This window comes from Terrapene carolina, unplaced genomic scaffold, assembly GCF_002925995.2.
Source record: "Terrapene carolina triunguis isolate 2854851 unplaced genomic scaffold, T_m_triunguis-2.0 Scaffold68, whole genome shotgun sequence".
Taxonomy (NCBI): Eukaryota; Metazoa; Chordata; order Testudines; family Emydidae; genus Terrapene; species Terrapene triunguis.
The window spans coordinates 80,290,174-80,307,827 of record NW_020664419.1 but is presented as its reverse complement, the minus strand read 5'-3'; the positions used below and the strand labels follow the sequence as shown (position 1 = coordinate 80,307,827).

At 45.8% G+C, this 17,654-nt stretch overlaps 1 protein-coding gene across 1 annotated transcript in view; it reads right to left on the bottom strand.

Moving 5' to 3' along the window:
* Window positions 1-17,654, bottom strand: part of ANO4 (anoctamin 4) — a 193,234-nt gene that overhangs the window by 42,239 nt on the left and 133,341 nt on the right. Inside the window, exons 12-15 of the mRNA XM_026648992.1 lie at window positions 9,509-9,643; window positions 8,447-8,543; window positions 7,814-7,874; window positions 2,935-3,017 (exon numbers count right to left, since the gene is read on the bottom strand). Of these exons, the coding sequence (XP_026504777.1) occupies window positions 2,935-3,017; window positions 7,814-7,874; window positions 8,447-8,543; window positions 9,509-9,643 (376 nt within the window). The remainder of the gene's footprint in view (window positions 1-2,934; window positions 3,018-7,813; window positions 7,875-8,446; window positions 8,544-9,508; window positions 9,644-17,654) is intronic.

Here is a 17,654-nt window from a genome sequence, read left to right as displayed (position 1 = left end):
GCGAACTTAGGACCGAAATATCTGGGCCACTTTTACTTTAGTTTCCTATTTCGGTCAACACTGGGAGAGAATTAGGGCAGGTCTGTTCTTGCAATGGTGCAGCTGTGCCACCTTGCTATGCCAATGGGAGAGCTTCTCCTGTTGGCGTAGTTAGTCCACCTCCACAAGAGGTGGTAGCTATGATGACAGGAGAAGCCCTCCTGCTGACACAGCACTGTCTACACTGGTGGCTAGGTTGGTATAACTGCATTTCTCAGGGGAGTGAATTTTTCACACCCCTGATCAATGTAGTTATGCTGATGTAAGTTTATAGTGTAGACCTGGCCTTATCCTCTCAAAGATCCTTTGAGGGAAGGGGTTGGTCCTAACTGAAATAGACACAAAACAACACAGATGCCCCCTCCCAGCAAGGAGGCTACATAATAGGAGAGTACCCCTATTTCCCTTCCCAGCCTCCAAGCCCCCTGCTCAGCGCCCCCCAGCCTCCTTGCTCTCTGTCTCCCAGCTCTGCCCCCTCCTCCAGCCCCAGACAGTTGGGGAGGCTCGGGAAGGCAGGGGTTGGAGAGCAAACATGCCCCCACTCACCCAGCAGCGATGGCTCCTGTCCTGATTCCTTGCTCCCTGCAACCTGCTCCATACACCAGGTCGCAATGCCACTCACTCAGATTTGGCCTGGCTGCCCCACTGACATCCATAATGCTAAGTAAATCCCAATCCCAAATCCAGGCAGGTTAAACTGTAAAGGGGCTGCATGTGCAAGAAATGCACCAACGACCAATACTGGGGTACCAGAGCTCATGGAAAGGCAGTTTGAACTTTTGTTACAACGTTTTGTTAGTTTCTTTAAGTGTCTTTTCATTGTGAGGACTCCACCCCTGATGGGTTTGAATCTGGACCCCTCAAATCAAAATCCAGCACTTCAGCCTCTTGAGGGCCTAATGTCCAATATCTGTTAGCAGCAGCAGCAGCTTTTCTGTGCTCCTAATCTATGTGGGCTTCTAACCAGCAGGAGGCAAGACTAGGGTTGCCAACACTGACTGAAGCTATTCTGGGAGATTTTTTTCCCCAACATGATGTAATGTCATTTTCTTAAAATACCCTATTCAAATCTCCTGGATTGCTTTCAATAGTCACTGGGAGATCAATGCTGATTCTGGGAGACTCCAGGCCAATCCTGGAGGGTTGGCAATCTAGGCAAGACCAGTACAGCTTAGTCCTAATTAACATCTTAAGTTTTAACAGCACCATTTGAGGCCACTCTCACTATGACTCACCTTTCACTAGTGAGTCTCCAGCAAATCCATGACCGAACTATCCTCTAGACCAGTGGTTCCCAAACTTGTTCCACCGCTTGTGTAGGGAAAGCCCCTGGTGAGCCAGACCGGTCTGTTTACCTGCCGCGTCTGCAGGTTTGACCGGCACGGGCCGAGGGGCGTACTGGCCGCCGTTTCCAGCAGCTCCCATTGGCCTGGAGCAGCGAACCGCGGCCACTGGGAGCTGCGGGGGGTAGTGCCTGCAGATGGTCAACGTCAGCAAAATGTCTCACGGCCCGTGATCAGATTACCCTGATGGGCCACAGGTTGCCCACCCCTGCTCTAGACACATTGATAACAGTCCCAAAGCAATCCTGGGATTGGTCTGACAGCATGTGTGCACTGCCAGTGAAGCTCCCTGCTGCACAGGAGTCTGTTTTAAGTTCTTTAGCAGCCCCTTTATACTCTGGGATTCCACAGGGGCTCTCCACTTGGCCCGAAGCAGCCATTTGTTTTCCTTTGTATTTTTCACTTATTTCTTTCACCATCAGTGTTAAAGAAAACCCATCTTGTCAGCAAACAAGCAAATGTAACATCATGTGGCCTCTTCCCAAAGAGACAATTTCTGTCCCTAGGCTGAGAAGTCTGGTTCTGTGCTGGGAAAATCTACAGTGACCCTGGGGAAGGAATTCCTTCCCACAGGCAGCAGAATAGCAGTGAAGCCACTGTGACCATTAATGCAGCCTGATGACTATTGTTGCCCTCCCACAAGGGCAATGAACCCCTCATGGAGGAAAGGAACATAGCTCCGCCTGCCATTCTCTAACTCTGCCCACAAAAGAATCCTACATGCCTGGGAGCAAGGAAACCCAGAGCAGCAATGCTCCAGGCCATGCAGGGGTTCCAAATCCACCTTGCAGGTTCCTAGCATCCTGAACAGAGCCCCCATAATTCCATTCCCATCAGAGCCCTGCATGCCTGTGTGGCAGCCACAGCAGAAGGGAGGTTGTGGCTATTTTTCACCTCCCCAGCCTCCTCTCCTAGTGGATTTTCCTCCACTGGGCATTGGGTGAATTTAGCTGCTTCACTGCAAGCCTTTTGGGCAATAATACAATGAGCAGCCAGACTTCTGGGAGCTGTGAAAACCTTTTGAGGTTCCTCATCAGTATTCTTAGCAGCTATCCAAAGCAACACCTTAGGAAACTCATCTTGATGTTGATGTATAGTTATTCAAGGGCAGGCAGGAAGGTCAACCTTTTGCATTTTTTAAAATCTGACTTTCTATGGACTAACAAGTAATTGCTTTAAAAAAAATTAAATCACGCTGAAAGATTCTTTTAGTGTGATTGTTGCTAGTTCTACCACAATGGAGGCCAGATCCTTTTCGAATCTGCATTGGCATAAACCCAGAGAATGCCCCCAAACTTCAGTGAAGTTAGTTTGTATTTACATTGGTGAAAAATGACAGCACAATTTGGCCTGCAGCAAGTTTCTTCACAGCTCTAGATGAAGCATCTTGGGAGAAATTGCTCGTCCTGGCATAAAGATCAATTATAAGATTTATTTTCTAGCTTCTGATGTGAAAGAGAAATTGATAATAAAACTAAAGGAAAAAATTGGTTGCTGATTTTTAAGCAGAACCTTTTATATGCAAGATTAAAGTAGTAAATTATCTACAAACCTCTTCTTCTTCCCAGTCTATCAAGTCCCAGTCATAAGCAATTACTGCTCGTCTTCTTTTCCAAAACTCCAGGAAAACAGTTGCTGGAGCAAATAGAAAAAAGAAATCGCAAGATCATTTTCAAATGAAGAAAATAAGTTAACTACTAGCATTATTGTTAAATGAAGCTGTTACATTATTTTCATTGGTTTGCATAAATGGCCTTGTTTGAACAGCAAATCTTTCTGATGATCAAAACTGCATTAAAAAGGTGTTGCTTTCTGCTTTGGCTTGTGTCAGACATGGTTGACGCTTTGGCGATTTCATTTAGTGCTAATTGAACATGTTTAATTTGCAATCAAATAAGCTACAGATTGAAAAGAATGAAATGGTTCCTGTGAGTCATCTTAGCTAAATTTAGATAGACCAATGACAAAGACAAAGGTTTCTTGGGAACAGTGTAGATGAAAAAGGTAGCTTGCCTTATCAGAAGACTATTTAAAATACACAGGAATCAGTATCTAGAGGAAGCAAAGAAGTTTCCAATCAGATTCCAGCTCACATGCAATTCAGTACAGAGCTGCTGAGGAGACTGGTGCCTTTAAAATACAGGAACAGATGTTTCTGGCATTGATAACGGAGTTAATTTTTTTCATATGAAGCACAATTACATAACTCACTGGAGTATAGCATAAGTATAGCACTCACTGCACTATAGTATTCAGAAAAGTGTTTGTGCTTGCCACCATGTTTTATATTGGCAGGAAAGATCAGGAAGTATTTAGTCAATTGATCATAATCCATGTCTTGGAGAATTAAACTGGCACTGTTTATAAACACATTATTTATTTACACGTAAGCCACTGAAATCCATGGGAGTCATTCACTGACTTCAGTGGGCTTTGGATCTGGCCCTTAGTGGTCACGAGAGGTGCCAGATTGATAGCCCTGGAAACAGAAAACCTCTGTTTATTCACAGATCAGGGCAGGGATGCTCCCAGCAGTGACTATGCAAGCCTCCTGAACAACAGCCTGACAATGTGCCTCAAGTCTTGTCCTAGAGGGATCACCTTAGTGCGCATGAATGCAGTTCATTCTCCATGACGATTCAGTCCTTAGTCTGCCTACCGCCAACAAGAATCCCAATTATTATGGTGGTTTTTGTGATGCACACAGGTGATAGTTTTGTTTCCTAGTAACTGGATTCAGAGCATCAACTCATTTCACATAGACTAGAAATCAGCCCTCAGAAAGTAATGACTTTTAGTTACTACCACGTCAGCTTGGATCTCTCTTTTCCCCTCTTCCACTTCTCTACATTTTCAGGCTCAGTGGCAAAGTACAGTGAGGCCTGGTCTACACTAGGACTTTAATTCGGATTTAGCTGCCTTAATCCGAATTAACCCTTCACCCGTCCACACTACAGAGCCAGTTAATTCGAATTAAAGGGCCCTTTAAATCGATTTCTGTACTCCACCTCGACGAACGGAGTAGAGCCTAAATCGATTTTGTTAATTCGAATTAGGGTTAGTGTGGACGCACACCACCGAATTACTGTGTTTAAGTTAATGGGGTAGTGTGGCCGCACACCACCGAATTAATGTGGTTTAAAACCGAATTAAGGTGCTTAGTGTGGCCGCGCACAATCGAATTTATACAACCTGTTTCCCAAATTCGAATTATCTAAATTCGGATTAATCCTGTAGTGTAGACATACCCTGAGAATGACTACTGTCCTCACATCTCCTTCCCACAAAGGCACACTGTATTACAAATCTTGTGAGATTTTCTGTCCAATTTTCTGAACTTTTGAGGCTAATCCAAGATGAATCAAATTGTTTTCCCCTCTTATTTTTAAAGTACACAGTGGGGGGAAAAATCCACAGTTAGTATCTCTGCCTATGGCTCTTGAAGTTTCTTTCTGGTACTATTTTTCATTTTTTCAGTATTCTCCACTATGATCTCCAATATTCTATTTCCTTGTATTGTATTACTGTGACGAAGTGGGGGGTTTTCTTGTTTTCTGTGGGGTTTCAATGGTTTGCATGCAGAGGGGGTGGGACTCAGTTTCTCTGGGTGTTACTGGTTTAACGAGGTGAGGGGAGAGGGAGTGTGTTTTGCAGAGGACCGGAGAGAGGACGCGGGGACCCATCCGGTGGCCGGGAGGATGGATACCCCAGCGACCGGCGACCTGGTGACCCAGAGGCCCAGCTGAGGAGACGCAGCCGGTTCTGGCCAGTGGGAGGACAATGGGCTGCAGAGTGAGGACCCAGTGACCTAACCAGCCGGTTCCAGCCAGAGGGAGAAGCAGGAGAGGAGGCCCCGGTTTACGACCCTGTTTACCTGGAGGGACAATTACACTCTTTTTTTTCTACTGAGGTCAGTAGCCCTTCTTTCCACCATTAACTATTATATCATATGCTGTTGATGGCTCATCTCACTGCATTTCTGTAATACTGAGAGCTTCTAAAAGTATCAAATTTTGAAACCCCCCTGCTTCCTTTCTAGTCAGATCATCTCTAACATCCTTGGTCATGTATTCAGCATTCATTTCTGAACAAGACAGTATAACATCATTCTAGAGAGTCAAGGTGGGTGAGGTAATATCTTTTATTGGACCAATTTCTGTTGATGAGACAAGCTTTCAAGGTTACACAGAGCTTCCACAGACCTGCAGAAGAGCTCTGTGTAAGCTCAACAGCTTGTCTCTCTCACCAACAGAAGTTGGTCCAATAAAAGATATTGCCTCACCCACCTTGTCTTTCTAATATCGTGGAACCAACACAGGTATGACAACACTGCATATAACATTATTCCGTCATACTTGCAGTACTTCTGTTAGGATATTTCAAAATGTACATTTATCCCATATGCTCAAACAAAATTCTTGGAAAGCTCTGAAGTTCAGAACTTACAGACATACTTTAGTATAGTTCTGCTACACTACTGTTTGCCCTCCTTTCAATCTGTCTTGAGATTCAACCTAACAGCAACCTTCTACAAAACACCCCCCTCGACAGGACTTCCTTGAGCACTTTCTGTCTAACTTGTGACCTTTTATAGTTGCGAGGCTGGCTTCCTCTAGTGGTTAATGACCTATTGTTCATCTCTCTTTTCTTACGCTACTTTATTTCAGAGCATTGATGAATACTCTCATTCCTTCTAACCTTCTTGAATACACTACATATTCGTGGATTATGTTAAAGAACCTCCTCAGATTCTGCCCCCTTTGAGAGCAGAAGGAGGAGAATGTTTTATGTTCTGAGGAGTATATTGGCATTTCTTATTGCTAATAAAAATACTAAATAGTTCCACTAGTTTCTGTTCTTTAAACTTTGCATTTCAGCAACTGTTCCAGTGTTAATTCCTTTATCAGAGAAAACATGCTTCCGTGTAGTCAAGAAGGAATTATAATTAGGACTTTTCTAGTGTCTCTTAGCCTCCTGAAAAAACTGTGGAGAAAGGAAGAGGTAGGCATATAAATTAAAATCATTCAGTTGCTTCTCTGGCGAAGCATTCAGAATGACTGCCTCTGGATAATAGCACCGGTTGAAGAATGACACAACTTTGGTGTTGAGCTTCAAACAAAGCTGGACAACAAAATCATTGTAATATTCTCCCCCTCCATGTCAAATAAGCAACTGCTATAATGTTATATGACCTTAAAAGAACTTGTTTATTGCTTAATTTATTGACAAACATCAATTTTTATCACAAGTCTGTACAAAGCGTGAACATGTCTGTGTGTATATGTGTGTGTGAGTGTGTGAAGTAGAGGACGGAGGTTTCTCATAATTTGATCCTTAGCCAACAGCTATTGTATCTTTAGCAAGAACTAGTCTAGGCAAAAGAAAATTAGTGACATTCCTCCCTAGAGGCTGTACTAATGTTTCCACTAAGCACAATACATCTTTTGGCATAAGGGATGACATTTAGGTCTTTTCCTCTAAAACAACAAACTTGAAAATGTAGGGCTTGGCTTTCACAGGTGCTAAGCACTCATTACTCCAAGTGAAGTCAATGGGAACTGCAAATGTTCTGCACCTTTGAAAATCAAGCCCAGATGCTTGATAGGAAAAAGTATTCGTCCATTTCTGAGATTTGGTAAGCCTGGTTGAGAATATCCTCCCCAGAAAAATTCTGTGTCTCTGAGGGTATGTCTATACTTCAAGCTAGGGATGTAATTCCCAGCTTGAGGAGACCTACCCACTCTAGCTCTGATAGAACTAGTGCACTAAAAATAAAGCATAGCCATGGAAGTACAAGCAACGGGAGGGGATACCACCTATCTACGTGCCTAGCGAGGGGTGGCCCATGTATTTAATAGGATCATTCATATACTTCAAGAAAGCATCCCATATCTCTGAGAATTTTTCTTGGATACAGGGGTGCTGGAACAATTGTATAGTGGGGGTGCTTACAGCCTTGAACCAAACTGTAATTCCTGTATATAATAGAAACCATTTCAAGTCAGGGGGCGCTGCAGCACCCCCCAAACTCCTAGTTCCAGCACTTATGCTTGGATATAACATGATGCCTTTCCCCAGAAAAGACAAGGCCTGAGGAATGACTGAATAAAGACTCTAGAACTTAACTCAATATCAACACATTTTAAAATTCTAGTTTTTCCACCAGGATATAAATGTCCACCTGGATACTGCTTATTTGATCCATTTTTAAAATTAAAATGTCCAGAAACTGAACATGAAAAATATAAATTCTTACCCTTTCCCTTCACATTTTCACTGAACCAGAAAAGACTTGATTGGGAAGAGTCAAGCCAATACTCTGCATTTCAGCATCTGAAACTAGGCATGCTGGAGTTTAAAGGGTCCTATCTCACACCATACATTTAAAGGAAAACGTACTAAATATTACACAAATCCGAAGAAAGACTTACCCCACACTGCCATGAAAACAGCAAAAAAGACAGTAGCTCCATTGTCAAAAAGGTGAGTTACCTGTGAATGAGACCAATAACCTGATGAATTCATTATTTGAAGGTTCTATTCACAATGTATTCTGTTTTGTTAAAAAAGATAAAGATAAAAATGGGTGGTGCTTATGAGAGCCACTAGACTGGCTGTCCTGAAGACCAACATCCTCTCTGTGGGCCTTACCCTGAATGGTGCTTGCATGGGAGTTACAGGTGCTTAGCACCTCTCAGGATCAAGGCCTATATCAGCTGAACAATTATCTCTTGTATAGACTTATAACTTCTGGGGTAGTTCATCCTTTTCAACCCAAGGTAATGTGTTTTGAGAAGCTATGCACACAAGATGGTTCATAAGTGCTGTTCCACGTGCTAGGACATAATTTTTGTGACTGCTGAATATATCAAGTGCAATTGCATAATACGTGTAAATAAGTTCTAAAGACCAAATTCCGTCATAGTATAAGTGGGTTCATTGAAGTGAAGGGACTGAATTTGCTCCGTCACTTAGAACTTTTTTTATTTAACCAAGTTTATTAAAGATATTCACAAAATACTGAGAAAGAATAAACATTTTCTATTTGGATAGTTTAAATGTACCTTGGCATAAACACAGCTGTCTGACAACCTCATGAAGGGACAGTATTTATCACATATTGGACACATTATAATATCTGTAGCTTGACAGACTTCTTTACTGGAAAAAGAGAGAAGATAATGGTTGATACTTTCATACACAATTATCATTCTTAAAATGGACCAATATATTTCTCTGAAATCACAGATGGTGAATTAAATTTCTTGTATCATACATTTCTAGTGCTTTCTGTTAGTGATGTCAGTATGTGCTTGCTGTCTACAACACTTTGAGATATGTACACGATGACTGTGTAGGTCTTCTCAACTTCATATATGAATAATGCCTTTCTCAAGAAAACACGTGCACTTTGAAATCTTTAGATGACATGACCTTTTGTTTTTTTTTAAAAAACAGCAAAATCAAAAAGGACTAGACAACATGTAGAGAATAGTCCTGCAGTGGCTGGCAGGATAGACAGGATGAGTTATTAGCACTTTACCATTTCTAAATTGTCCCTGAGCCAAGAGAGATCTCCAACAGAAGGAGATAGGAATATGGTGAGTACGGATTAAAGGGAATTTTGTTAATTTCAAGGGACTCTTTCAGGCACTGCCTCAGGCTGTGAAGCAGTGTGGAGTTGTAAAACCTCCAGAGGAGCACCAGGTGGCACAATGCCTGAAAAGTGCCATCTGGAGCTTTGGGAAGCACACTCTCCTTGGAGAGTGACATTTCCTCTCCCCTCTTCCCGCCATTCAGAAAGCCATGGCTCCACCCGCTCCCCGTCACTGTGAGACGCTAGCTTGGGTAGCACCCCTAGCTTTACATAGTCCATACACTCAGGGGACCACATGATATCCAGCCCATGTACCAGAGCTCAAGACAAGGGAGATTTGATGCACGTTCTCCACTACCTTGTGAAAGCCGGGCACAATCTTGCCCTATGTGTTTATGTTGTTTTTGTTAAAGACTTGATACCATATGGTGAATTTTAAAATAAGAAATTAAACAGAACCAAATTATACAGAACAACCCCAAACATGTACAAATACGGGTAACTTCACTAATAAAAGTGCTCACTTTACCTGACTTGGCAGTGGTTCAGTGTTGTGACTCCATACAAAAAGACAAACAATCCAATGAAGGCAGCTGGGAAGAGCATTCCTGTGTACCAGCCTAACCAGGCAAAGTACAAGCCAATTTTCTCACCAAAATACCGCCTGTTTAAAACACAACAGAGTAAAGTTACCTGCCAGTTTCTGTAGGTTTTATTTAGCATTGTTTGCTAATGGAAAAGGAAGCTTTAAGTCATATTTGAGGGGAGAAATTGGGGCTAAGATTTTCTAAAACAGGAGCCTAAATCCATACTTAGGCGCCTGCATGTTCTTCAAAAATGCTGTACAGTCAACAACTCCCATCGAGGGCAGCAGTACTGGATGTTGAACGTTTTTGAAAATTTGGTAATTGGTTCTGTATGTCCAGGAAACAAAAGGCCAAATGCTGCTCTCCGTTATACAGGAGTGTTTCCTGAGTAACTCTGTTGAAATTGATGTAGTTACACTGGACCCAGAGCATTTCCAAGAAAAACACAGTTACTAACCTGTTCCATAACTGTTGTTCTTCAGGAAGTGTTGCACGTGTCCATTCCATTCTTGGTGTTGGTGTGCCCAGTGCATGGCTGTAGGAAACTTTTCCCCTCAATGGTACCTGTTGGGCAGTTCGAGCTCCCCCTGCTGCTGCATGCCACTGTGTTCAGGCATAAAGAAGGGGCAGAGCCAACCCTAGCCTCCCCTCAGTTCCTTCTTGCCATAACTCTGATGGAGAAGGGTAGGTGGGCAGGTCGTAAAATGGGCATGTGCAACACATCTCGAAGAGCATCAGTTACGGAACAGGTTAGTAACTGTTTTTTCTTCGTTGAATGATTGCACGTGTGCATTCCTCTCTTGATGACTCACAAGCCACAAGACAGGAGGCAGGATTGGAATCTATTTCAATAAAGAGTAAAGAACAACTCATCCCACTCTAGCAGCATCTCTGGAGTCTTGAGCCAGAGCATAGTGGGAAGCAAGTATGTGGACCAAGAACAAGATTGCCACTCTACAAATGTCTGCAATTGGAACTTCTGCCAGAAAGGCCACAGAGGCTAATTGTGACCTCGTTGAATCAGCTATGACACTGTTGGATAAAGCGACATTAGTAGGGTTGCCAACTTTCTAATCATACAAAACCGAACACCCCTGCCCAGCCCCCTGCCCTGCCCCTTCCCCGAGGCCCTGCCTCCACTCACTCCATCTCCAACTCTCTCCATCGCTCGTTCGCTCTCCCCCACCCTCACTCACTTTCACCGGGCTGGGGCAGGGGGTTCGGGTGCAGGCAGGGGCTGGGCCAGGGGGTTGGGGGAGTGCGTGCTCCAGGAGGGAATTTGGTTGGGAAGGGGACTCTGGGCTGGGGCAAGGGGTTGGGGTGCGGGGTCCCAGCGACACTTACTGCGGCTCCCAGGAAGTGGCTGCCAGGTTCCTGCAGCCCCTGGGCAGCCAAGGGGGCTCCTCACGCCCACTAGTGCCACCCCTGCAGCTCCCATTAGTCGTGGTTCCCGGCCAATGGGAGCTGCGGAGCCGGTCCTCGGGGCAGGGGCAGCGCACGGAGCCTCCCTGGCCATCCATGTGACTAGGGGCTGCAGGGACCTGGTGGTCACTTCTGGGAGCCGCGCAGAGCTAGGGCAGGCAGGGAGCCACCAGGGTCCCTTTTCAACCAGGCATTCCAGTTGAAAACCAGATGCCTGGCCACCCTAGACATTAGCCAAGTCATAGCACATGAGTATGCAAAATGCAATCCAGGAATAAATTCTCAGGGTGGGGGGGACTAACCTCTTACTCTGTCTGCCACTGCTACGAACAACTGGGAGGATTTATGAAAGTGTCTGGTGTAGTAGGAAGACAGCCTGAGACATAAGCCCTTGTATCAGAGGCCTGAACTTAAGTAGTGGTCAAAACTTTGCTGATATTAAGCAAAGTCAGGTTGTGAGCAAGAGGCAGGCCCTGTTCACAGAATTTGGCAAGCACAGGGCTGATATTGCAAAAACACATATTCCTAAGAGGTGCTGGGCACAGAGCACTCATGCAAGCACATTCCAGAAGGATGATACCAGAACACCTCGATACCAGCAAATTCCCCAAAGATAACAGGAACACACTGACCCTGTTGCTAGACTCTGGGGACGGAGCCACTCAGTGAGTAGACTCAGCCCTGATAGTTGAGGGCACTGAGTACGCACTGTGTAGGGAAGATCTGGAAGCTGGGGAAAATGCCCAAGGACTCCAGAATGCCACCAATATGAGGCAGAGTTCCATTGTCGCAGCCACATTCTTGAGGCAGGTCCCATTGAAGGGTCATGGTGATAGATGGGAAGATAGGATCTGTGCAGAGACCAGTCCTGCTGTGGGTTTGTGATAGGTAAGATCCCACCTCCAAGTCTGACAGTGAGAATTCCCCTCATCTGACCATGGCAGGGCTGATCCAGTCAGTGCCAGGGTCCTGTGCTGAGAGTCTAGTGATGGATGGAGTGATGCCATCATAGCAGGTTTCCCCTTGGATGGTAATGAGGGGTCACCTGCAGTACTGAAACTTGAATCGCTGGCAGAAGTGGCAGTGGTGCCGAGGGACCAGACTCCTGTAGGGAAGACAACACTGGCACTTCTCACTGAAGCAGCAACACTCAGCACCGAGTCAGACTGGGTTGGCTCCGATGGTGGCCTCCATCACAGGAATTTCAGCCTAGCCTCCCTATCCTTCTTTGTCCTAGGTTTGAACTCCCTGCAAATCTGTCACCAGTCCTTCACGTGTACTTCCCCAAAGCACTTCAGGCAGCTATTGGGCAGGTCACTCACTGGCACAGGTTTGGTGCAAAAAGCACACGGCTTGAAATCCAGTGACTGGGACATACCTTGGTACTGTGAATGGAATAAATGCCAAATGGAGAAAACAACAAGTCTGACAAATAGACTAATTACACACACACACACACACACACACACACACACACACACACACAGAGTCCAGTATAGTACAGAGTTCCAACGACCATCATGGGTGGTAAGAAGGAATTGAGGACTAGATGCAGCTCTGCCCTTTATACCCGCACACAGTGGCACATGGTAGCAGGGGGAGCTTGAACTGGCCAATGGGTACCTCTGAGGGAAAAAGTTCCCAATGGCCATGTGCTGGGTGCACTGACACCAAGAGTGGAATGCATATGTGCAATCGCCCGAAGAAGCATTGATGAATCGGAGAGCATTCTTCTACCTTGCTTTCTTATTTCTGTTTGGAACTTCTCTTACCAGAGTCTCTAGAAAATTTATTCCACAATTCCAAAATGGACTGAAAGCGTACCGCACCCTGATCATGACGTCTGATGCTTTATAAATCAATCAATAATAATAATAATAATAACAATAATGATGAACAGTTTAAAAGATCATTCTCCAGATTCATTTTAAGGAATGAGGAAATATAACCATCCTGTGCTGCAGAAACTTTAGGGTCAAATCACAGCTGGGTGTCAGGTCAGTTTAAATATGTTTTACATCAGCACAACTTGTTATGCTAATATTGTAGCATAGATTCATAGATTCATAGACTCTAGGACTGGAAGGGACCTCGGAGGTCATCGAGTCCAATCTCCTGCCCGCATGGCAGGACCAAATACTTTCTAGACCATCCCTGATAGACATTTATCTAAGCTACTCTTAAATATCTCCAGAGATGGAGATTCCACAACCTCACTAGGCAATTTATTCCAGTGTTTAACCACCCTGACAGTTAGGAACTTTTTTCTAATGTCCAACCTAGACCTCCCTTGCTGCAGTTTAAGCCCATTGCTTCTTGTTCTATCCTTAGAGGTTAAGCTGAACAAGTTTTCTCCCACCTCCTTATGACACCCTTTTAGATACCTGAAGACTGCTATCATGTCCCCTCTCTCAGTCTTCTCTTTTCCAAACTAAACAAAGCCAATTCTTTCAGCCTTCCTTCATAGATCATGTTCTCTAGACCGTTAATCATTTTTGTTGCTCTTCTCTGGACCCTCTCCAATTTCTCCACATCTTTCTTGAAATGCAGTGCCCAGAACTGGACACAATACTCCAGTTGAGGCCTAACCTGCGCAGAGTAGAGCGGAAGAATGACTTCTCGTGTCTTGCTCACAACACACCTGTTAATGCATCCCAGAATCATGTTTGCTTTCTTTGCAACAGCATCACACTGTTGACTCATATTTAGCTTGTGGTCCACTATAACCCCTAGATCCCTTTTTGCCATACTCCTTCCTAGACAGTCTCTTCCCATTCTGTATGTATGAAACTGATTGTTCCTTCCTAAGTGAAGTACTTTGCATTTGTCTTTATTAAACTTCATCCTGTTTACCTCAGATCATTTCTCCAATTTGTCCAGATCATTTTGAATGTTGACCCTATCCTTCAAAGCAGTTGCAATCCCTCCCAGTTTGGTATCATCTGCAAACTTAATATGCGTACTTTCTATGCCAATATCTAAGTCGTTGATGAAGATATTGAACAGAGCCAGTCCCAAAACAGCCCCCTGCGGAACCCCACTCGTTATGCCTTTCCAGCAGGATTGGGAACCATTAATAACTACCCTCTGAGTACGGTTATCCAGCCAGTTATACACCCACCTTATAGTAGCCCCATCGAAGTTATATTTGCCTAGTTTATCGATAAGAATATCATGCGAGACCGTATCAAATGCCTTACTAAAGTCTAGGTATACCACATCCACCGCTTCTCCCTTATCCACAAGACTCGTCATCCTATCAAAGAAAGCTATCAGATTGGTTTGACATGATTTGCATCTGACTGCTAGGGTCAAAGAGTGAAACCAACCAGTGTTGTTGCCTTTAGACTACCTGAAAACATTCTTGGTCAGCCTTTTACAGTAAGGAAGAAAACACCTATGTTGTTTCTTGGGTGAGAGGCAGTGGAGGAGAGGGAAAGAGAGTGAACAACACTTGGCCTGGAATAAATGAAATCATCAATTTTAAAATGCATGTCAAAGAGTTTTCAGTTGGAGCAATCCACCTGTCTGAGTTAAAATGATATTTTGTATTTTTAAAGCAATGTGAAGATTGAGCTACACTGATTATCATCATTCAAACTCAGCTTCACTATACCAAAGGCCAAATGCTGTCATATTGCTTTTATTCCTCTGTCATTCAACAGAGCCCACAATTCTTCTGGCTAAAGAGACAGAAATATGGCAGTAACACGGTCAATTCTGACAAGGGTAGCAAGTCTTGCTGTACAAAGACACACTGACATGAGTTTCAGATGCCTGACTTAGCTGCATGAGTGAACCCTGTGGCCTAATTTTTTGGCTGACAATCTGTCTGCTCCACTGAGAAAGAAAATTTCCATTTTATGAGATTATTTGCATCAGCACCTATTTTTACCGATGTATATAATTCAAAGTAGTGAAGCAAAGTATTAAAGACAGTCTTCTGTGGTGAATGAGGGAGTTACGTGTAGTATTTTTATGTTCCTCAGGTTATGTGTTCGATATTAATCTGCTTGCTGCCAGGAGTTAAGTCACAGGAAACCCTTAAGGGAGAACCAACAGGAAATGAAACAATGACAAAGATAAGACTCCTTGGGGAACAATTGGAAAGCTATTCATTAGGGATATCCCCTGCCTGCAGCTAGTCTGCTGTGGTGTATTCTTCCCAGACCAAAACCAAGGATCAAAGGGGCTCCTAAACCTTAACGATGCTGGCCTCAGGAAAGAGGAGAGGGTGAGTGAGTTATCAGCAGACTGAGTCTGGCACCCCAAACTGATTGAGACACACGGCGAAGGAACGCCACAAGGAGTGCAGCAAGGAGGCTGTCACTGCCAACCCAGAGATGGGAATATGCTGGACCTACCTGAGCGATGGATAGATTAAGGTTAGGTTGGAAATATGCATGCAGGATTCTTTGTTGTGATAACCTCTTTTTCTAAAGTCTGTGTTTCCTATTGCAATTAAGTACTAACTTGGTTGTGAAGAAGCTGCTTTTGAGTCACATTAATCAGTCACCGGTTCCCTGAGAAAAAGGGATGACAGGTGCCAAACGCAGTTGAGCCTGTTGGGTTAACATGGTTGGTAAAAGAGCGGGGAGGGGGGGGGTTTGCAGCCCAGAGATCCAGTCTGAGAGTGATTAAACTGCATGGGGATTCCACCCAGAGTGAGGTGCAGGAAGCCAGGCTTGTTTCACCTGAAGGGTGCACTTGAGAGGGACAAAAAGAGGTCTAAGGCATAGCTCACCCAGCAACTCTGACCCCTGCAGATAAGATTTCTCTTGTATTATGGTGCTTTTCACACTCCAGCATGGATGTTCTCTCTTTCCGCTCCCTTAACTGAAAATCGTTCCTGACAAACAATGTCTTTTCCCTATTTGAACCCTTTATATCTGCTGGTTGCAAAATGCAGGGCTCCTCTTACGATCCAGAGATCAAGCCAACAGTTTCTTCTGATACCAAGGCTGATCTCAGTTTTAATTTGTGCATTAAATGGCAAAATGAATAGGTGCTGCCACTGGCAATCTAAACTTCTGCAATGTAGGAAGGAGACAACTGAGGCCACTTGTGAACACTTATCTTTTAAAGAGCACTCTGTACTGCCATTGCTTTGATACATACTGATTTAGATACAGATAAATGGCATCTTTCTTTTCGCACTCACATGTTTTACACTGTGATAACTCCATGTACTGCACTGAGAGTAAGACCGGAATCAGTCCCTGTAGGGGTTTGGCCGGGGCTCATCCCCCTCCGGGGCGGCGGGGAACCTGGTCGCCTCGCTACTTAGGTCAGGTGAGTTAGGGAATTAGCCTGTCTGTGCGGCAAACAGTCAGCAGCTCAGGCCCTCAGGCAGGGGCTGAGCGAACAGTTTAATATTAGCAAGCCCAGGCCCTGGGTCAGGGCGGGCAACGAACAGTCAGTAGCTCGGGCCCTCAGGCAGGGGCTGAGCAAACAGTTCAATAACAGGCCCAGGCCCTGGGTCAGGGTGGGGCAGTAGAGAGTCAGTGGCTCAGGTGCTCAGGCAGGGGCTGAGCAAACAGTTTTAGAACAGCAGGCCCAGGCCCTGGGTCAGGGCAGGACAGTAGAGTGTCAGTGACTCAGGCCCTCAGGCAGGGGCTGAGCAGACAAATAAGTTTAGGAGGCCCAGGTCCTGGCTCCGAAGGACCTGGGAGAGGGGGAGACTGCCACCTGCACGTTGGGTGGCAGGAGGGACGCAGGCCCTCCCACTCCACTGCATCCCAGCCCGGGGCCTTAGCAGCGGCAGAAGACCCACTGCTTCATCAGGGGGATCCTGACCGCAGGGCCGGCTTTAGGCACCGTGGGGCCCGATTCGAAGGAGCTGCCGCTGAAGTCCCGCCGCTGTCTTCGGTGGCAGCTGAATTGCTGCCGCGGAGGAAGGACCCTCCGCAGAAATGCCGCTGAAGACAGTGGCAACGATTGAGCTGACGACGACGACAGTGCCGGGACTTCGGCGGCAGCTCAATCGGCTGCCGGTGCCTTTGGCGGCACTTCAGTGGAGGGACTTTCCTCCGCGGCAGCGATTGAGCTGCCGCCGAAGACAGCGCCCGGACTTCGGCGGCAGCTCCTTTGGGACGTTGCGGGGCCCTCTTAGGGGCGCGGGGCCCGATTCTGGGGAATCGGCTGAATCGCCCTAAAGCCGGCCCTGCCTGACCGCAACACACGGACATTGGCTCTGGGTGTGCTGCTGCCAGACTAGGGTCGGCTGCCCCTGGGGCTACTTCCTATCTCCCCCTCTAGAGGTACCTGCGTCTGGACGGAGTCTTCCAAGGAATCAAGCACCATGGGCTCCTCTGGGTACCCGGTGAGCAGTAGGCTTGGCAGCTCCTCTGGGTAACTTGCCACGGGCAGGTTTACCAGCTTCTCCGGGGTCTGGTCGGTGTCTGGCCAGTCCTTGAGTCGGCCGCAAACTGCAGGAGTCTCCCAACCGGGAGCTAGGCCACAGGCGTCTGGCTTCTCCGGCGGCCGGGCCTCTAGTGAGCTCTGGGGTTGGGCTTTTGTACTTCCTGTCCTGCACCCTGACCTCTGGGGGGCGGGCGCAAGCTCCACTGGCTCCGCCCACTTTGGCGTCCGGAGGGGCTCGTCCTCCTCTGGGGCGGTGGGGAACCAGGCCGCCTCGCTACAGGCCCATATTTTATATGCAATGAT